This window comes from Papilio machaon, chromosome 5 (assembly GCF_912999745.1).
Source record: "Papilio machaon chromosome 5, ilPapMach1.1, whole genome shotgun sequence".
NCBI classification, from domain to species: Eukaryota; Metazoa; Arthropoda; class Insecta; order Lepidoptera; family Papilionidae; genus Papilio; species Papilio machaon.
Window position 1 is genome coordinate 7,878,301 of NC_059990.1, and position 21,439 is coordinate 7,899,739.

General features: G+C 37.2%; 2 protein-coding genes across 2 annotated transcripts; one reads left to right on the top strand and one right to left on the bottom strand.

Moving 5' to 3' along the window:
- Positions 1 to 782: 782 nt before the first annotated feature.
- On the top strand, positions 783 to 7,498 carry LOC106710632 (leucine--tRNA ligase, cytoplasmic). Its single transcript, XM_014502750.2, has 12 exons — positions 783 to 880; positions 1,139 to 1,348; positions 1,421 to 1,792; positions 2,201 to 2,445; positions 2,817 to 3,715; positions 3,935 to 4,193; positions 4,599 to 4,963; positions 5,456 to 5,724; positions 5,976 to 6,230; positions 6,491 to 6,700; positions 6,823 to 7,057; positions 7,290 to 7,498. The coding sequence occupies exons 1-12, from the start codon at positions 878 to 880 to the stop codon at positions 7,496 to 7,498; spliced, it is 3,531 nt and encodes a 1,176-aa protein (XP_014358236.2). The 5' UTR covers positions 783 to 877.
- A 2,252-nt stretch (positions 7,499 to 9,750) lies between these two features.
- On the bottom strand, positions 9,751 to 21,393 carry LOC106710547 (exportin-5). Its single transcript, XM_045677931.1, has 22 exons — positions 21,358 to 21,393; positions 21,050 to 21,114; positions 20,744 to 20,898; positions 20,296 to 20,455; positions 19,944 to 20,162; positions 19,299 to 19,469; positions 18,812 to 18,976; positions 18,580 to 18,708; positions 18,119 to 18,361; positions 17,755 to 17,885; positions 17,463 to 17,604; positions 16,421 to 16,604; positions 15,894 to 16,057; positions 15,516 to 15,683; positions 14,756 to 14,955; positions 14,267 to 14,561; positions 13,768 to 13,996; positions 13,453 to 13,601; positions 13,220 to 13,378; positions 12,444 to 12,647; positions 11,753 to 11,926; positions 9,751 to 10,045 (listed from the first exon to the last, which is right to left on the bottom strand). The coding sequence occupies exons 3-22, from the start codon at positions 20,881 to 20,883 to the stop codon at positions 9,890 to 9,892; spliced, it is 3,582 nt and encodes a 1,193-aa protein (XP_045533887.1). The 5' UTR covers positions 20,884 to 20,898; positions 21,050 to 21,114; positions 21,358 to 21,393; the 3' UTR covers positions 9,751 to 9,889.
- Positions 21,394 to 21,439: the final 46 nt, after the last annotated feature.

The following is a 21,439-nucleotide window of genomic DNA, read 5'->3' on the forward strand; positions in this document are numbered from 1 at the left end:
CAATCAAAATAGTTTAATATTAAGTAGTTTTACATGTAGTGTTCACTGTAATGATATACAGAGTAATTTAAAATTATATGACTATAATATTGGTATGTTTTTTGTAGCTTTTTATGAAGACTTAGGGCTTCGTGCATATCGAAGAAAAATAGGACATCGTTTGAATGCTCGTCTAATGGACCTAAGACTGAAGAGATGCCGCGCTTTGTTGAAGCGGTACGCGGGAAAAAAATATCGGGAAATTCTTTTTTTGGAGTCACTCAAGACATCCTTGATTAAGGCAGCCGCCGATATTGACATGGACCTCGTTCGTGCTGTGATAGACGACTGGCCGCGCAGATTGAAGGCCTGTATTCAAAATCACGGATGTCATTTTGAATAAACTTTAGTGTCATAAGAATCTATGTTTTGTTAAGTTCAATTTGGTATATAAATGGTCACATAATGAATAAACTTGTTTCAATTATTTTATATTAAACATGTGACAGAATTTATGACCTGACTAAGTATTACTAAAAAAATCTGTTTACGTAATCTTAGTCACATAAACAAAAATTACGGATTGTTTTTTTATATTTATTACGTTTATTAATTACAATTTAATTGGGAATATATAAATTGGTCTATATTAAATTATATCGTAATTATTCATTTTCGGGACAAAACAAATAACTGGTAACCCCAATCCTTTTACTTATATATAGGTATAGTCTATAGTACTCTCTATCTGTCCCTTACGGGTGAACGCGCATGTCATATCTATATAATTCTTCATCTGAGTACTTGATGTGGCACGGATTTTTTGAACACATGTTTGAATTCCTATAAGTAAGAAAGTAAAAAATAAAAAACACTTCTCCATCCAAAGTATCCAAAAATGGTAAGTAATTCGGTTTTAATCTAACTGTTTGTTCTTGTAAGATTTTACACAAAAACATTGGTTATAAAATGTATACTGTGTAATTTTTCAAATCATGTACTACTGTAACATTTAAATTAAATGAAAACATTATAGATTATAGCAATTGATAGTTATAATTATGTTAATATTACTATAATATATATTGTATTTTGATTTATATAGCCATATTTCCGCCTGCACAAGAATATAGTTGTAATTCAGCATTTCAATTTTCAGACGACTATAGACCGCAAAGGTACCTTTAAGGTTGAATACCTGCAGGAAATTGAGAAAGATGTTCAAAAACGATGGGAAGAAGAAAAGATCTTTGAAATGGAGACACCAACGGATGGGAAAGAACACGAAAAATTTATGTGTACATTTCCTTATCCCTATATGAATGGGCGTTTACATTTGGGACACACATTTTCACTCTCTAAATGCGAGGTTGGAAAATTATAACTAATTAAATACATTTTTTATTAAAACTATGTTATATAGTTTATCATATTATTTTAGTTTGCAACAAGATATTACAGGCTTAAAGGGAGAATGGTGCTTTTTCCCTTTGGTTTCCATTGCACTGGCATGCCTATAAAGGCATGTGCGGATAAGTTGAAACGAGAAATGGCTACATATGGTTGCCCTCCTATTTTTCCTGATGATCAAGAAACAATTACAAAAGATGAAGGTGATATTGTTCCTAAAGATAAAAGTAAGGGTAAGAAAAGTAAAGCTGTTGCCAAGACAGGAGCTGCTAAATTTCAGTGGCAGATTATGCAAAGTTTAGGTATACCAGAAGATGAGATTAAAGAATTTGCAAATGAAAGCTACTGGCTTGAGTATTTCCCACCTCGGGCTGTCACTGATTTGAAAAGAATGGGCATTCATGTAAGTCAATAATTGAATTTTTTATGCCGTAACATATTAATATATCCTTTTTTACTTTTACTTAGTAGCCTAAACTCTTTTCTTACACAAGTATGATTATGATCAGTCAATAGAGTTGTAATTGTCAAATGAGTGTTTTTTTGTGCAAAAAAAAATAGCTTACATGAATCACCTTGCAACAATAATGATTATAATTAACTAGCTTTTACCCGCGACTCCGTCCGCGCGGAATAAAAAATAGAAAACGGGGTAAAAATTATCCTATGTCCGTTTCCTGGTTCTAAGCTACCTGCCCACCAATTTTCAGTCAAATCGATTCAGCCGTTCTTGAGTTATAAATAGTGTAACTAACACTACTTTCTTTTATATATATAGATTCAATGAAAATGATGAACCTTTGTACTACAGGTTGATTGGAGGAGAAAATTCATTACTACAGATGCTAATCCATTCTATGATTCATTTGTAAGGTGGCAATTTTGGCTTCTTAAAGAACGTAAGAAGATAATGTATGGTAAACGGTACACAATATTCTCACCATTGGATAAGCAACCTTGTATGGATCATGATCGCAGCACCGGTGAGGGTGCGGGACCTCAAGAGTACACTCTGATCAAACTTGAGATTGTTAAACCTCTTCCAGAAGTATTGAAGTAAGTTTCTATTTTTTAGCCGACTTCAAAAAGAAGGAGGTTATCAATTCCACTGAATTTTTTTTTTATGTGTGTTACTGCGAATCTCCGCCCCTGGTGGTCCGATTTTGATAAAAATTATTTTAATCGAAAGGAAGTGCTTGCAGATGGGTCCCATTTTTTTTTTTTTTTAAAGTAAAAGCTTAGTAAAAACAACTATAACAGTGATGACAGTTTTGATCCTAAGACTTTGTCATAACAATTATATATTCCACTAACTCATAATATATATTTTAATGATTGCTTTTGTTACTTATTATTATTAAAATTCAAATAATAATATTATTTAATCATTGCGGAGAATATATTTACATTTATTATCATTATTTTAGGACATTTGGAGAGAAAAGTGTGAGTTTTGTCGCCGCCACACTTAGACCAGAAACTATGTATGGACAAACTAACTGTTGGGTTCATCCCGATATCAAGTATATAGCATTTCAAACTGTAAACGATGGTATATTTATATGCACAAGACGTGCGGCCAGAAATATGTCTTATCAAGGTTTCACTGAAAAAGATGGAGAATTTCAGATAGAAATGGAGATTTTAGGACAAGATTTATTAGGAATCGCACTAAAATCCCCATTGACTTGCTATCCAAAGATATATTCACTACCAATGTTAACTATCAAAGAGGATAAAGGTACTGGAATTGTTACCAGTGTTCCGTCGGATTCACCTGACGATTATGCCGCATTAGTAGACCTTCAGAAGAAGCCAGCATTCAGAGAGAAGTATGGTATTCAAGATGATATGGTACTCCCATACAAACCTGTACCGATTCTTGAAATTCCAGAGTATGGTAATTTGTCCGCTGTACACGTTTATGATAAATTAAAAATACAAAGTCAGAATGACAAGGAAAAGTTGACACAAGCGAAAGAAATGGTTTACTTAAAAGGTTTCTATGATGGAGTTCTTTTAGTTGGTGAATATAAAGGAAGTAAGATTCAAGATGTTAAAAAGAACTTACAAGCTAAATTGATAAAAGAAAATGGCGCTGTAGTGTACTATGAACCGGAGAAGACGATCATTTCAAGGTCTGGTGATGAATGCGTTGTAGCGCTCTGTAATCAATGGTATCTTGTCTATGGGGAGGAGAAATGGAAGGCTCAAGCGGAGAAAGCTTTGGCAGCAATGAACACTTACCATGATGAGGTCAGAAAAAATTTCCAAGCCACACTCAATTGGCTCCATGAATATGCATGCTCTAGGACCTATGGTTTGGGTATGTTATTTATCAACATTTCAATTTATATTTACATAACAATTAATTTGAGAGACAGTAAAATAGATAATTTCTTTGTTACAATACAATAATTATTTTCAATAGACATTTTATTTCTTTTTTTTATTCTGTTGATATTTTAATCTTTAACCTTATTTATCTGCTTGTCAAATTTTATCAGTTGCTAACATTTTGTAAATGTGACTTGTTGATTTTCAGGAACGAAATTACCCTGGGATCAGCAATGGGTAATAGAGTCTTTGTCAGATTCAACAATATACAATGCATACTATACCATATCTCATTTCCTGCAAGGAGGTACCTTCAGTGGCACCGGTGAGAATGCTCTTAAGATTAAACCAGAAGACATGACGCCTGAGGTCTGGGATTATATATTCTTCAAAGATGCACCAGCACCACAGAAATCTAAGATACCTAAAGATTCTTTAGATCTCATGAAGAAGTCCTTCCAGTTTTGGTAAGTTAATAAAAAATAAAGCTATAAAATTAAGCAGTCTTTAAAAAAAAAATTTACTATTAATATATGTTCTTAATAAAGTCTGAAAACCATACAACTTTAAATCAAATATCTATCTACATATATAAAAGAAAGTCGTGTTAGTTACACTATTTATAACTCAAGATCGATCGAACTGATTTAGCTGAAAATTGCTGGAGAGGTAGCTTAGAACTAGGAGATGGACATAGGAACTTTTTTATTTTGAGTGCATTTTTTTTATTCCGCGCGGACGGAGTCGCGGGTAAAAGCTAGTTAAACATAAAATGATTATTCCTGTAACAATAAAAGTTTTTCCTCTAATCATCTTTCAGAGGATTAGAAAAACAAAATAATTATTTTATCTTTATTGTATTCTATGTACAGGTATCCTGTCGACCTTAGAGTGTCTGGCAAAGATTTAATACAAAATCACTTAACTTATTACATCTACAACCACTGTGCAATCTGGCCTAACGAGGAAGACAAATGGCCTAAGGGTATAAGAGCCAACGGTCACTTAATGTTGAATTCTGCAAAGATGTCAAAGTCTGAAGGAAATTTCTTGACATTATCTGAGTCTATAGAGAAGTTCAGTGCGGATGGGATGAGGTTGACGTTAGCGGATGCCGGAGATTCTGTGGAGGATGCCAACTTTGTGGAGAGTACTGCGGATGCAGCTATACTCAGGCTTTATACGTTTATCGAATGGGTTAAAGAAGTTATCGCTACTAAATCGACGCTACGGACAGGTTATTTAATTTTTTTTTTAACATAGTAAAATTGGTTGTTATTGAAATTTAAATAGTTTTGAGTCGGAAAATATCTTTGAAATTATAAGACAAATTCATATTTGTATGAGTGATATGTTAAAAATTGTAAGTAATCAAGATTCTAAGTTTGATTATTATAGGCCCTAGAATTTGTAATTATTTTCTTGTGTCCTTTGTTCAGTTCGAGTACTAACTTTGTGTAGATACATTATATTATTCTTTTGATGTTTTTTTTGCTCTAAAACGTTGTTTTTTAATAGTAAAAAATACTCAACTGGTAAGGTTTAGTATTTTTAAGAAAATAGGTTTTGATCTATATCAAAACCTATTTTCTTGGATCCCCAGTAAGGCTTCACAGAGCACTAGAGCCCACATTTCAGAAACCGCTCTAAAAGAGTGATGTGAGTGTGACCGGAAAAGTATTTTTATCGTCAAATCGTATTCACAGTATTTTCATAATGATATTCACAGGGGCATACAATTTCCACGACAAAGTATTTGTAAGTGAAATGAACGCTAAGATCAACGAAACAGACGAGAACTACAACAAGATGTTATTCAAGGAGGCTCTAAAGACTGGCTTCTTTGAGCTGCAAGCGGCGAGAGATAAATACAGGGAGTTGTGTTCTGACAGCCTGATGCATGGGGACGTGGTCACCCTGTATATAGAGGTGCAAGCGAAACTTATGTCACCCATATGTCCACATGTTGCAGAACATGTCTGGAAACTACTTGGTAATGTGAGTGTTCTGTCTAATTTACAAGCTATTGATTTATGTTTGGGTCACAAATTTTTTCCCGTCTTTTAACTCGCTGATAGCTTCATTTTTTTTTTGCCCTACTAATAAACTAATTTTGGTCTATAGCCTAAATATAACTAATTTTGTATATTAAGATATATGTTTCGTCTTGCCTTTGAGCATTTACTCACAAAGGCATCTTAAAAAAAAATTAAACTTTATTTCATTGTTTCACTGTTAATTTATTTCAGAAACAAAGTATCCTCCACTCTCGTTGGCCAGTGGCCGGTGAGATAGACGAGGTGGCGGTGAAGGCCAGTGAATATCTGATGGAAGCTGCGCATTCCTTCCGCATCTATTTGAAGAATCATTGCGCCGTCAAAAAGCCCAAGAAAGGAGAAGCTCCGAAACCCGAGAAGAAACCCAACAAGGCTGTGATATGGGTGGCTAAAGAATATCCTAAATGGCAACACATCATATTGAGCACTTTGAAAGAACTTAATGGGGTATTTATTTAATATTTATCAAGATATTCTTGTATTCACTTGCTTCTTCACTTAGGTACCTGAGTATATTAATTATATCTTACTTCTTACTATATGATATTATAAATGCGAATTTTAAGATGAATGGATGTTTGTTTGTTTGAAGGTATCTCTGAAACGACTCGACGGATCTTGACAAAATTTGGCATAGACATACATATATCATTATGTCAGAGAATGTAACTCCTAAATAAATAACTAACGTAATAAAATGAAATCAGCCATCAGGTCTCCCGGACAACAAGAGCATATCGAGCAAGTTGTCAGAGATCGCCGAACTCAAGAAGTACATGAAGCGCGTGATGCCGTTCGTGCAGGCCACCAGAGAGAATGTAGAGCGTGTCGGTGTAGACGCATTGTCTGTGGCGCTGCCCTTTGACGAGGCCGCCATCTTGAATGATAATAGACAATATTTACTCAGCACTTTGGATGTGAGTAAAACAATTCATCTTTTATTAACCCTAATTTAAAAAAAAATTACGTGTTTGGTTAAAAAATTAAAAAAAAAAAATTTACTTTTCATAAATCAAGTCCTACTGAAATTGTATTTCAGTTAGACACGATCGAAGTAAAATACACGGACAGTGCGGACGCTCCTGAGAAGACGCGCGAGGACTGCGCCCCGGGCGCTCCCCACGTCACCTTCACCGCGGAGCCCGGCCTCGACGTCAGCTTCCTCAACCCCACGCCGATGAACGGCCTCTTCACTGTCACCGTGTCTCTGGCAGACGGCGACACCATAGACAAAGTCAAAAACAAGATCGCCAAGGAGGTCAAACTCATAAAAGGTAATATCAAAGAATAAAGTATAAAAATGTTCTTAAGCATTTGTTGTATTAAGTGTTCAATAATTTATAAGAAACAGTTCTAATTATTTTGCTATAATAAGTTTTTCATGTGTTGGGTAACATTTACGGATTTTACAACTTTTTCCTTAAGAATTTCTTGTTTATTAAGATTTTTAAGGTATTTTTCGCTACACAAAATTACTGAATTGAACTAAATGCTTTAATTTTTCAGATATCTCTGGTTTGAAGATCTGGCGTTACAAAGATCCTGTGTTAGGTCCGAGGAAGATCCCCGTCGTTGGGGAACATGAGAGCCGATGTGTTGCTCTTGACAACGGCTCTTTACTGAAAGTTGATATCACTAACAATAAAGTTGAACTCATCAGTAACGGAACTAATGTAAATGTCGGCTTACAAATGATGTACACTTATGAAAAGTGAATTTTATAAATATAATTATTTATTTCCTTTTTAATTTGATTATTATTTTGAATATCAAACTAATCCATTTATTACCATTTTTATCCACAAATCCTTGGAAGAATTCCGAAAAATTTCTAGAAAGTGGGCGTAGCACGGATTTGACAATCTCCTTAGTATCGTAATCCATCAATTATGTCAAAATTAGTATTTGATTTTTGGTGCACTTAATTTGGTCACAAATATTAGGGTCACACATTGGTCACTAGGCCGAGTGATTCAATTTTTAGCCATATTTATCGACAAATATTCTTTTTTAAACACACACCCTATTAAGTAATACCTCAAGAAGACCCTTTCTTTTCTAAGGATGGGAAGGGGATGTGGATTTGATGGAGATGTATAGGAAGGTAAAATATTCTCTTTATGCGTTTCGTTCGTCGATTGGAAGTAGGCAACGCATCTGCATTTGCGAACGTCTGGGTAGCGGTCGCTTCGCTATTTCGGCGAATTCATGTTCGATCGTTTGCCACTTTATAATAAAAAAAGCAGTAATTTGACAGAGTTACAGAGATTGGGATTAAAAATAAAAAACTAGACATTTATAATATAATTTAATAACATAAACGGTTATTCACAGTAGTATGAACATTGCGAGTAGTATATGGCCGGCGCTGGGACGCCACGTGTATACGTACACAGGCTTGTAGAAACGTTAAAATTCTATTAATTATGAATAATTAGTATTTAAGGCTGCACGATAGGATTTTTTTTTTAAATAAAAGTCCATATTTAAAAACGATAGTAACAGAAAGCATTATTTCATTTTTTGTATAAATGCTGACCGAGAAAAATTTTTACAATACTTAACAAAAAAAAAAAAAACAAACAGGAATAAATTACAGAATAAAAACAATTTCGCAATTTGCCATTTTGTCTATGGTTAAAAATGATTTATTAATCATTCATTGTATAATTAAAATCATGGATTCCAAGTCTGTTTACATATACGTAATATTGTTTTTAAATTTAATTCCTTCTAAGTATAAAAAACGTTCATCAATTAACGACACATTTTATCATTAAAAAAAAACAAATCGATATTATAATATATTCACAAAAAATTTGCCGTACAAATATAACTACTATATAGTACTAATATGGACTCACAAGCCGCAAGGAACTAGGCCATACTTCATTATCTACATTCAAGCAACCATAGACTCAAAGACCCTTACAAATTGATTACATTTCATACAACATACATTTTATAAGAAACATCAATCAAACACATACATTATGAGTAAAATGTGATGTTACAAACCAGCATTTTTATATCCCTGAAATTTGTCTCTGGTTTAAAAAGTGACGTATTAGAAATACGTTCCTCTCTTTCATGCATTTAGTCTTTCCATGCGTTCATCTCACTGTAATCTATCGGAAAACATTCTCCGTCTCTTTACCTTTAATTTTCGTATAAATACCGTGTTTTACAGCAACTTCAGAAACAGTAATCTGATCAGATTAATATACTCTAGGTTTGAGATGGCCCCTCACCGATAATCGAATTTAATATTAAACGAGTACGAATGTTAATTCTCACTTTCTCACGCCATTTTATTAGTTTCTAGAACATTCCTCAACTAGTATAATAGTCATATTATTTGTTATTGATTATATGGACAATGTAAAGGTGGGTATAGACTAGAGCATTTACTTGTAACAAAACAACGAACCGCTCAATGATATGTTGTTATGTATCACGCTTTTACAAACCAGACGTGCTTTGGAAACTATGCTTTTACCTGTATCATATCATTCGTTAAAACGTTACATTACATAGAAATGTTTGAGAAAATGCCCTAGTGTATATTCACCTTAAGGTTATGTTTACATCAGAAATGTGCAATTTAACCTGTAAAATTATTTTCAAATATGCCAAAACATAATTCACTTCCGAGTCAGTTAGGGAAAAAACTTAATTACACTTCTGTGTTAGAACTAGTTTTTACCCGCGACTCCGTCCGCGCGGAATAAAAAATAGAAAACGGGGTAAAAATTATCCTATGTCCGTTTCCTGGTTCTAAGCTACCTGCACACCAATTTTCAGTTAAATCGAATCAGCCGTTCTTGAGTTATAAATGGTGTAACTAACACGACTTTCTTTTATATATATATAGATATACAGCACATCTCTGGGGATTACAACCTTATCGTGAGTTACCGAAATACAAAAACATTTTGTCGTCTTTCAGATTCTCTTTAAAAAAAAACTAAGATAACAGTATGTTATTTACGAGTCTCGTCTGTTGAAACTAACACTAGAATTTATTTCCTATTTATGTGAAGCGATCACAAAGCGAATGCGAGTAACAATTTACATATAGAGATGAGGTAATTCTGGGACGGTCGCTATGTGGGCGCGCGCGGGGCGAATAGGGACTCTAGGCCCGCGCCCTCGGGGGCGTCGAGAGCACTGCGCGCCTTCTCCTTGGCCACGTGCATCGTAGGAAGATCCAGGATGAAAACTTCTTTCTTGAAAAGCTGCCCTACGTTTCGTCCGATTAACTGAAACAATGGATTTATTATAACGCAGTGTATTCTATGATTTTATAAAAAGGAATTTTTTTTTTCGCTTAAATTCAAAACCCAGCGATAGATTTTAAAAATTCTATATTATTAGAGACGAGCACAGGTGGGCACAGTTAATCGAAAAGTTAATTTCGTTAATCGTTAATTCGTTAATTAAAAAATTAACTTCGTTAATCGTTAAAGCGTTAAATTCTCGAAAATTTAACGCAAGTTAAAGTTAATCGTTAACAGTTAACCATACCAAAATTATACATACTAATTTCACTTATGTGGCGACACTTTTTTAAAATAGTAATTGTACTATACTTTTATAGAATGTACACATTAGTATTAGAGACAAGTATGAATACATTATAGTATATTTCATTACGAGTGCGGAAAGCCTGTCATTGTAAAGAGTTCCGAAGGTGAGGGTTGACAGTTGGAACAAGTTGTAATGACGGTTCCGCACGTGTACTAAACAACTATTTTTAATACAGTTACGAAAAAATGAAGCAATTAATATATAATAAAAATAATAAACTCAACTAACTAAAATGTTTGGAAAATGGCGCCAACTGTAAAAGATTAAAAACAGAGATTTTTTTTGTTTTCTTCACTCATTCTGGGTAGGCAAAGGGAACTATGCCCAAACAGCCAAGTCTTCAGTAGATTATTTTTATTGATATGAAATTTAATGAGATGAAGTAAAATGAAACCTTACCTAATTCATTGAAACAAATCATTAAATTTGATATTGTAACAAATTAGGAGCTTCTTTTTAGAAATATTTGCATGAATCATAAAAACTTCAATGATTTTTTTTTTTGTAAAAACTTCGTGGTTGGTTTTTCTTTTTAACAGACATTATTTTGACGCACGAGTTTGGAAAAGCTAAAGAAAAAGCACGATTAAAAAAGTTGTTAATACAGTTGCTCAAAAAGTGGCGTATTGCAGGGACGAAGAGCGTTCGGAATGTGGGCTATTACATACTCGTGCTTTTATATACTCGTAATGAAATATACTATTTCGAACCTTCTTTTGATTTTGTCCTGTTGGTCCCGTCTTTCCCGGAACGCTCTGATACATCACACTTGCACGCGAACTTCACATATATCAATTATCAACTCCTTCGTTCACCATTGGAGTCACCGACAGTCGCCCAACATAGCTGAACTTACGAGCGTGGCGTTGCGCGTAATTTAAACAAAATGACAGCACGTCTCCAAGTTTCTAATTTAACGATTAACGGACTTTTATTAACGGAAGTTAACAAAAGCGTTAACACTTTTTGAAGTTAACTTAAAAGTTAATCCGTTAAACAAAATGTTAACTTCGTTAATTAACGATTAACGGATTAACGAGTTAATGTCCAGCTCTGGAGACGAGCATAGATAATATATTTATTTTTCAAGTCTATAAATAAAAATCTACTAGTGTTCTAGTTATTTAAAAAAAAGGGACCCATCTGCAAGCTTCTGCTGCAAGCAAGAAAGGAAGTTTTCGATTAAAATAATTTTTATCAAAATCTGACCACCAGGGGCGGAGATTCGCGGTAACACACATAAAAAAAAATACAGTCAAATTGATAACCTTCTTCTTTTTGAAGTCGGCCAAAAACTAGACTTGGTGTCGGTGAATTATAAAATTTATACTTATTTCAAAGTAAGTAACATAATTTGCAACATAGAAATTGTAACTCACTCTGGAGGTGATCTTCTTGAATAGATCTCGTTTGCTCTTGTCTATCTTGGGTGGCTTGGTGTGGTGAGCAGCGAGCTTGTCATCGAGCCGCTGCAGGTCGTGAGCGTCCACGTCAGGTATGGCGCGCAGCACTGACACCACACCAGGGAATCGCGGCCGCAGCATCTCGTAACTCTGCATACAACAGATGGAATGTAGTATTTAAAAAAAAAGCAATATGGAAGATAGTAGAGTTTAGATCTAAAAAGAACATTAAAACGTGTTATTGTCACTAACAGAGTACCAACAAGATATACACATATTTTTAAACACTTGTTTTTTTTATATCAAAAGGTGGCATACGAGCAAACGGTCACCTGGATTACTACCTTTAATCAACGTAGAAGGTGACGCACAGAAAGAGGACATTTCTCCTTTCTAAGCGTCACCCCTTCCGCCAAATCCACTTCCCCTTCCCATCCTTTCCTAATAAGAAAAGGGTGGGAAGGGAAAGAGGACTAAAATTAGGCCTCCGGCACTACACTCAACAGACTGTAACGCCCACTGCTGAGCATAGGCCTCCCCCAAAGATCCTGTGCAATCCGCATCCAGGATACTCCCTTAACCTTGACCAGATCGGTCCATCTTGCGGGAGGCCTGTCCACGCTGCGTCGACCTGTACATTGTATACTATGTAATGTTATCTACTGACCTGTACAGCGAGTGCGAGCAACGCGGCCTGATTAGCATCGTGTTGTCCATGTGTCCGCAACGCTTGTAGTACAGCGGCCAGTGCTCCGCTCGCATCCGCAGCGCCCACACGACCCGCAGCAAGCGCCGCACGCAGCGCCGGCAACGCAAGCGCACACGCACGCAGTGACGACGTCGAATCATTCCAAGTTAACGCACGCAGTATCTATACAACAATAAATAATAACAATAATTGATATCAGATTAGAGATTGTGTTGTGTATCCGCAAATGCCTCCCTTAAACCTTGACACTCTCTATTGTAAGTCATCCTCCTCCACGTAACACCAGCTGTTTTTCTTATTTCCTCCTCCCATCTCAATAGACAAGACTTACAACAGAGATATGTACAATACTATATATATATCTCTTTCTTTGTCTACTTCATCTACCAAGATCAGTAGTTAATGGTCACTGAGGACCACGCTTAGTGTACAGTATAAGTGGAAGGAAGGGCAAGGGTGCCGAAGGCCTAATTTTAGTCGCCTTTCCCTTTCCCATCCTTTTTTAATTAAGAAAGGACGGGAAGGGGAAGTGGATTTAGTGGAAGAGGGGATGTACAGGAAGGAGAAATATCCTCTTTCTGTGCGTCCCCTTCTCAGTTGATTAAAGGTAGGCAATGCATTTGCGGATGTCTATGGGCAACGGTCCCCGCTATTTCATCGAATCCAGGTGGCCGTTTGCTCGTTTCTCACCTGTTAACATATATAAAAAAGATGAATTAATGTTTAGTACTGACAGTGTGCAGCACGGTGGGGCCGAGCACTGGCACGGCGAGCACGAGCGCGCCCAACTCGGACACGTGCTCAGGCGCTCGCTGCGGTGCAGCACTCTCCTCCTCCATGTCACCTGTCTCACCCCCGCCCCCACCCCCACCCGCTGTGTCCACCAACGAAATCTGACGACAAACAACAGTTTAGTTACGTTCTAAATATAATTTATATTTATTGATGTTTAGGCATGTACATGTACCTTTAGCAGTTCGAGGTGTTCCCTTGTGAGGTGTCGCACGAGCATGTCTTCTAGCACCTCCTGCGATTCACTGCCACCCTCCTCCTCCAGTTTGCCCGACTCGTATAGTGACGTCACGTACTCCCAGCGCTGCGATAGGTGCACCAGCACTGTCGCACAAACAACACATATATCATTATTCATATATATAGTAGTGTTTATCAGCAACCTATAAAGATGATTTTCTACAAATATAAGTTGTAATTTTCACGTAAAGACACGATAAGTTTTCCTTCCCTTCGCAAGTTTATACACAAAACAGAACAATGTACATACTGAACGGCGCGAGGTGCTCCAGTAGGGGCAAGGCGACATCGGCGTAGTGCGCAGGTGGGCAATGCAGGAGCAAGGGGCGTAGCGCCGCACGCAGCACCCGCCGCAGCCAGTGGTCGGGCAGGCAGGCCGGTGCATGCAGCAGAGCGCCCGCCACGAACCGCGCCAGTCCTGCCGCGCCGTACAACTCTCGACCCAGAGACGCTGCAGCCGCGCCCACCAAATGACACACCTGTACATAGATACCAAAACATGTACGGGTTTCCGGATATAAGATTACTGCTTGACTTATTATATAACTAACTGTCGCTTGCGACTCCGTCCGCGCGGAATTAAAAAAAATACGTAATAAATAGCCTACGTGTTCTTCCAGACTATGATCTACATCTATACTAAATTTCATCAAGATCCTTTGAGCAGTTCGAGAGATAGCTTCAAACGAGTATCCATCCGTCTATCCAAATATTTACATTTATAACATAAGTAAGATGTGCTAGCTCACATTATCATGTAGCGTATGTAGATAGTTTTGCATGCGGTCCTGTGGCTCTGTGGGTGCGGGTGGTGCATCATCTCGCAGACCGAGCAGGTTGTGACGCTCCGCAGGTGGGGGGAGGAGGGCGCGGCGGTGTGCAGGATGACGCAGGGTGGCGGCACGCGGCTCGTGCAGTTCGTGCAACGCGCGCGCCAGTGCTAGCGCGTGCGGCAGTAACGGGAGCACGTGCGCGCTGCACGGGTTGCGCCACACCGGGTTACCCGATGACGTCACACCCGCACCGAACCCGCCGCGAGAAGCTCTGCACAAATGTACATATAATACTGAAGGTATGCTATTTTTTTTTCGTGTTCCAAAACTGAATTATATGCGTCCACGACATTAATCTTGCTATACCACCGCCCTATTATTTCAAAATCGATCTCAGATCATATATTACTGCACAGATAAATTAATTTTATTATGGTACACAATTAGCACATCAGTAATACTAACTTGTCGGGGTCAGCGGGCACATGCGTGCGCTTTACGACGCCGAGTAGTAACGTGAGCGCGTGCAGTAGCGTGCTGCGCGCGCGGCCACGCTCCTCGTCATCAGCGGGCGGCGCGTCCAGCCCCACCAGCCGCGCCAGCGCCTCCGCTGATGACACATGAGGGGCCAGCGCAGCCCAGCGCGAGCTGCAGTCGCCTAGCACCTAACACAGTACTACACATGTACTATTGACTACACACTCAGACTTCAAATAGTACACTTTTTAGCCGACTTCAAAAAGAAGAAGGTTATCAATTCGACTGTTTTTTTTTATATGTGTTACCGCAGAGCTCCGCTCCTGGTGCTCCGATTTTAATAAAAATATTTTAATCGAAAGGTAGTGCTTGCAGATGGGTCCCATTTTTTTGATTATTTTTTAAAATAACTAGAAGAATAATAGATTTAGAACGATTATACAATATAAACATGTTACAAAAAAGAAGAGAACTTTCTTACATTAAAGGATTTTCATTACATTATTTTATTACTTTTTAGTGCACTTTGTTTGAGATTGTTTTTTTATGAAGTCAGCTTTCTTTTTTTCTTAAATTTTTTTAACTTCATTTTTACATTATATAGACATTTTTTAAACTATCCTGTAAAATAGAATATAGATACAAAAAATAATGATCGTCTTTGATTTTTTCAAGTCAAATTTGAAGACAATTTTTACCTAAGGCACTAGCAACACCAATTTCCAAAGTTTTTTGTGGATTGTGTTACCTGTGCGACGAGTGCCGTCTGCCGCTCGTAGCAGCAGAAGTGGTTGGAGACGAGCAGCAGCGCCTCTTGTATGGTGACGCTCTCCACCGCGCTGAGGTCGGGCCTCGCCAGCGCCGCGCTGCACATCTCGTTCAACCTCCCAAACACCGGCAGCAGCAGAAGCGGGTACTGCACAATCACTTACTGCTTTACTAGATACCTTACGTATACTAAAGTACCCGGCTTCTCATGAAGGCTTTGAATTCTTACAAAAAAAAAATGATGCTACTTATGTCTTAGATTTTCTGTTTTGTTAACGTTAGGACCAAAGGTATGAGAGTCGGACATTTTTTTGTTGTGTTCAAAATCTTTGTATTAATTTTGTAGCACTTTGTGTACCTTAGAACCGAGCTTTACGAGTAGTCCAGCGGCGTGTCTGCGCACATTCTTGACGCTGCGCGAGCGCCGGTCCTCTGGCGGCTCGCCTTCGTACACTAAAGCCGAGAAGATCTTGTCCAGCACCCGTGGCAGCAGCTCCGCACCAGCTTCGCCCACGCCCGGACCTGAGTATATAACGACGAGTCCGTTATTCCTGTCCAGCGATTGAATCCAGTGCTGGATTGCAATTGGAAATATATAAACTCACATATCGCATTCCAGTTATTTTTTTTTTTTTTGGTAAGTCTATTATTCCTGTCCAGTGATTGAATCCAGTGCTGGAATTCAATTGGAAATATATAAACCCACATATTGCATTTCAGTTAATTTTGTTTTATTTATTATTTTTTAATTCAAATAGTAAGTCTATTATTCCTGTCCAGAGATTAAATCCAGTGGGGGATTGCAATTGGAAATGTATAAACCCACACATTGCATTCCAGTTAATGTTTCTTTAATTTTTTTTATTTAAATAGTAAGTCACGAACCGGCAAGCTGGCTGTACGCGCAGCTGAGGAAGACAAATAGCGCGGAGATGAGCGACAGCAGCAACGAGAGCAGCAGCGGAGATCGCGGTTGTGCCTCGACGCAGCGGCGCAGCAGCCGCAGTCCCGCCGCCGCGCACGGCCGAGGCTCAGCCTGCAGCAGTCGCGACAGCACCACGTCTAGCACCTACACCAGTGATTGTCAAACTTATTTTCTTTCACCGCCCCCTTTGAAAATCAATTATATTTCAGAGCCCCCTAATTTTTATTCATCCCTAAAACTTAAAAACCACAATTTCATTACTTTAATTAATTTCAATGCCCCCCATTTTTGGGCCCCTTATCGCCCCCTCCTAGGTTTCAAACGCCCCCAAGGGGGCGTTTTCGCCCACTTTGGGAAACACTGACCTAAACACACGTGTATATGCAATATTATTGTTTAAGCTCACTGTTATAAATGTTTTCAGATATATTGGCGGCTCTAAACTTTACGCTTGTCGTCAACTTAAGAAACCTTAAGTGGCGATGGGCCATATTGACCGGAGAACGGACAGCCGATGGGGCCACAAAGTACTGGAATGGCGGCCACGTACAGGTCGACGCAGCGTGGGCAGGCCTCCCGCAAGATGGACCGATGATCTGGTCAAGGTTGCGGGAGTATCCTGGATGCAGGTTGCACAGGACCGATCATTGTGGCGATCTTTGGGAGAGGCCTATCTATGCCCAGCAGTGGGCGATAGGAGGCTGAATGGATGGGGCGCAGCGGGGGGAGGACACTGCTCAGTGATGATCTTGGACCGCTAATATATTTGAAAAGACTTATCATTGTTTTAGTTATAACCAAAGATGCTGAGCTAACATTAATGGTAACAATCTCATTAGCTATTATTTCGTCCACAACACCACTTGTGATGATTTTGAAATTACATTGGACATATTGTAATTCTTTATTATGTAGAAATTGAAAACATAAGCCAAAATAAAAGGTAAAAAAAGATACCTTAGAGTAATTAAACATGTTGTTAAAATATTTAAGCCTAAATACCTGAGAGAGCGCTTCCCACTCGACATGGAGTGGGTGTGTGACGTCGATGTGAGGTGGACAGGAGTGCACCTTGTCGAGGGCCGCCTGCGTCCATTGCTCCACGTAGGACCACGTCACCAACGGCGCCGCCATCATACAATACCTACCCATCATATAATATACACTTGAACACAATCCATACTATAACATAGTAATATATGCAGAAATAATTGTCAATTTTAACAAAGCGGTCTGATATTTTATAGAAAGAGGACATGCAGGCAGTCTGTAAGACAATTTTAAGATTACTTACCTAAAACTATCTAATATTTCGGTTCGGCAACGGCTAAAGAATATCGCGAACTCTTGTTCACTGTCGTAATCCATACACGCGTACGCCACTTCGTCAGATACGCCGTTGGCACGAGAAGATGGATAAGATACCTGAAAATAACCTTCACTATAATACTATAAAACTTTTGTATTTACAAACGATTTCTTTTTAGCATTCTTTTTTCCACATTTTTATAGTCACGCCATTACGTTAAATAGCTCTTTAATTTTACTAACTTTAAAATTTCAAACGTTTGTGCAATATTTAAAAACATTGACAATCAATAAAAATCAACTAATAAAATAACTTGTAAGTCAATTTTTTAACCGGAATATAGACCTACTTTTAAAACTTTAGGTGCAGCAGCTTGAAGCCATCTTGGTACTACTGCGACGACCAGAGGTAGTTTGGATATATGATCATGCTTGAGGAAGGCCAGCCACACCGAATTAGCTGTGTGTGCCAATGTCAGTGAGGGATGTGAGGTGAGGAGCAGCGTCGTCTCCAGCAGCACCGGCAGCCAGGACTCCACGTTACTGGCGTTGGACCACAATGTCGTCAATTGCTGCGCTAATCCTGCTAAGACCTAAAAAAGTTACAGATATGCCAAACAGGTTTACACAATCGACAATATTATATAAATTATTTGATCATTCTTCTGAAATAATTATTAATATATATGATTTTTCTAAGAACTACCAATATAAAAAAAAAAAAAACAACTGACTGAATCCCAACCAGTGTATTACGCTCCAGTTTTGATATCAATGCTACCATATTTACTACAATATAGTTTTTTATTACCTGTGATAGTTTCTTCAGGAACAAGTACTGTTTTTCATCCGCAGTTCCAATGCTGGCAAGTGCAGCACGATGGATTGATGAGATTGCATCTTCACTAAATAATATCATTAACGGCTTACGCTCCTTTGTCTAAGGAAAAATGATCATAAAATATAATTCAAGTTATAACACACCCTTTATATTACAAATACAAGCACTTTGTATGTAGTATAATTTCGTAATGAGTACTTACAGAGCCTTTTCTATTGACAACTTGCAACAAACACTCAGCAGCTGGCAATCGGAACACTTCATCTTGCAGCAGGATGCATAGGATTTGCAGAAGTCGACCGTCATTCATTACAACATGGTTTGTGGACACCCATTCAACAAAGCCAGTCAATGTCAGTAATACCACCTACAAAAATAATACATAACATAATCTAAACAGAAAATTTCTTCTTTGAATTTATCTCAGAAATAATAAGTAAATTATTGTTGTTTCTGACCGCTTCCGCTTGTACAAAATGACAATGTCGCCATTTTAATTATCTTTGGAAAAAAAAGGGATAGAATTTCTTCAATAACTATAAAAAGTATGTTTTGTACTAGTATTTCAGCAGTGGAAACGGACATTGAGAGAAAAAATTTATTTTAAATGTATTATTATATTCTTCTGTATACAAGATAATACAGAACAAATTGCATCATGTTGAAAAAGACTTTGTCAATATGTTAACCTGTACAACACGACCATTGCTAGCAGCAGCCGCATACTCCCCAGCCGCAGTCTTCTCCCTGAATTCTTGAACGTGAAGCTCAATTAGCCGCATAAAGAATGCAAATATCTCAGCCATGTTACTTGTCAGTGCTTGGTAAATGTCCTTGCGACGTTGATGTTGCTCCAAAGTCTGTAAAATTAAAAAATATATACATAATTGTAAACATCATATCAAGCAATAAAAAAGATCACAATTAAATTTATATTTTTTTTGTTTGATTGTTATTTTAGTGACATTAAATTTGGTCAGCATCAAATAATTTTAATTGTAAAGTGCTTTAAGTGCAAAAGATTAGTTTAGTTAATACTTGCAATTAACTTGATAGGTTATATACCTAATTACAACCTACCTAGTAAGAAAATGATCTATATATTTTTGTAAATACAATTCATTTATAAATAACTAGCTTTTACCCTCACATCGTCCACGCGGAATAAAAAAAATGCACACAAGATAAAAAAGTTCCTATGTCCGTCTTCTAGTTCTAAGCTACCTCCCCATCAATTTCCAGCTAAATCAGTTTGACCGATCTTGAGTTATAAATAGTGTAACTAACACGACTTTCTTTTATATATATAAGATTGTAAAGAATAGCAATCTAACCTGTAACGTGGCAACATCTTCAACAAGACGCAGGAATACATGTAGGACTATTTGGGTATGTAAGTGTCCATGAGAACATGCATCACTCAGTTCTGCAAGCAGTGTAGGCCACTGTTGCGGCCACTCACGCTTGATCATCTCAACTATAACACGGGCTAGCGCATCATTAAGATGGCCTGTCTCCCAACCACCCATATATAACAACTTCATAGCATTTTCCTGAAATAACAATATAAATAACAACTAAATTTTCCACAAAAAAAAATTGTTATTCATAACTAAGTCTTAGCATAAACATGTTCTAATGAATTTTATTAATTATACATATCCACTCAATATAACGTGGTTTTACCTTAATAAATATTTTTTCTGCTTGTGTTATCTGTGTCCATCTATACTTGACAGTATGCTCCATCAACTGCAGGCCAAAATGTTTAACAACAGCTGAATATTGACTACCACTTGCTAATAGAAGCCCTGCTTGAGCACACCATGGTGAGTTTTCTTTAAAACTGAAAAATTAAAAGAATTTTTAACAACGGTATTTTCTTTTGGAATTTATTTACAAAAAATTTACTAAGTTATTTCACTATAACTGCTACATATAAAGGTTGATATAACAGTTTCTTTGTAAAGATTTCATACTGCCAAATAACTTCCTTGGCGACCATTGAACATCTATGATTAAAAAAATAATCTATATTCTATGTGAGTGTAATATACACTACAATTTTTTTGCTCTAGGAGTTGCATTATTATTGTGCTAATTTAGCTGGAATGTCTTGGAAAATTGGTGTTACCTCTCACAAGCATTGTAAGCTTGGTTGCGGGCGTCATGAGACACAGCTGCATTCAGCGTAAGTTCCACTGCTCGGCTCAACTCGTCTGCTATGAGGCCGACCTCCCCAGCCATGTCACCATTAACTGCCTCCACATTCATTGCAGCAAACAAAAGCTGTTGATGTACGACATTAAAATATAAGACCTAGTCATCACTTATAAAATGCATATAATGTAAATAAAATAAATAAATTACATTTAAAAAATAGACGTTGCTCAGAACAATAAACTTCTGTGTTTTGACAAAAAAAACTTATTTTACTCACCTACTTTTCCTAACTAGAAAACTTTAATACAACTTAATGCACTTCACATTTCGATTACCTCGATACTGAAAAGAATGCCTAGGTTTTATTCACGACTACAGGTATAAAATAATGGAATTTTTATGGCAAGTACCCGGTGGTAGCGATCAAAATATTAAACTAAAATCTTTTAAGACCTGACAAAGACTAGAATAATAAGTAAATAATAGAAATGTAAAGTAACAGCTGTACGGGAACTTTATATTATTTGTGCCACACTTCAATTTACGACATAATTAACAAAATTACATTCAAAACATAGGAAATACCTCGTGTCGTTTTGACTGAGAAGAATCAGACAATCCGAGTAAACCTAACCATAAACGATTTTTAATCTGCACTTGAAACTTA

Coding starts and splice junctions, on each gene's coding strand:
- LOC106710632 (XM_014502750.2), top strand. Junction 6,231..6,490: donor CTTTGAAAGAACTTAATGGG/GTATTTATTTAA, acceptor AAATGAAATCAG/CCATCAGGTCTCCCGGACAA. Junction 7,058..7,289: donor GGAGGTCAAACTCATAAAAG/GTAATATCAAAG, acceptor TTAATTTTTCAG/ATATCTCTGGTTTGAAGATC.
- LOC106710547 (XM_045677931.1), bottom strand. CDS start 20,883: ATGAATGTGGAGGCAGTTAATGGTGACATGGCTGGGGAGGTCGGCCTC. Junction 18,709..18,811: donor TTGTCAATAGAAAAGGCTCT/GTAAGTACTCAT, acceptor ATTTTTCCTTAG/ACAAAGGAGCGTAAGCCGTT. Junction 13,997..14,266: donor TACATACGCTACATGATAAT/GTGAGCTAGCAC, acceptor ATCTATGTACAG/GTGTGTCATTTGGTGGGCGC.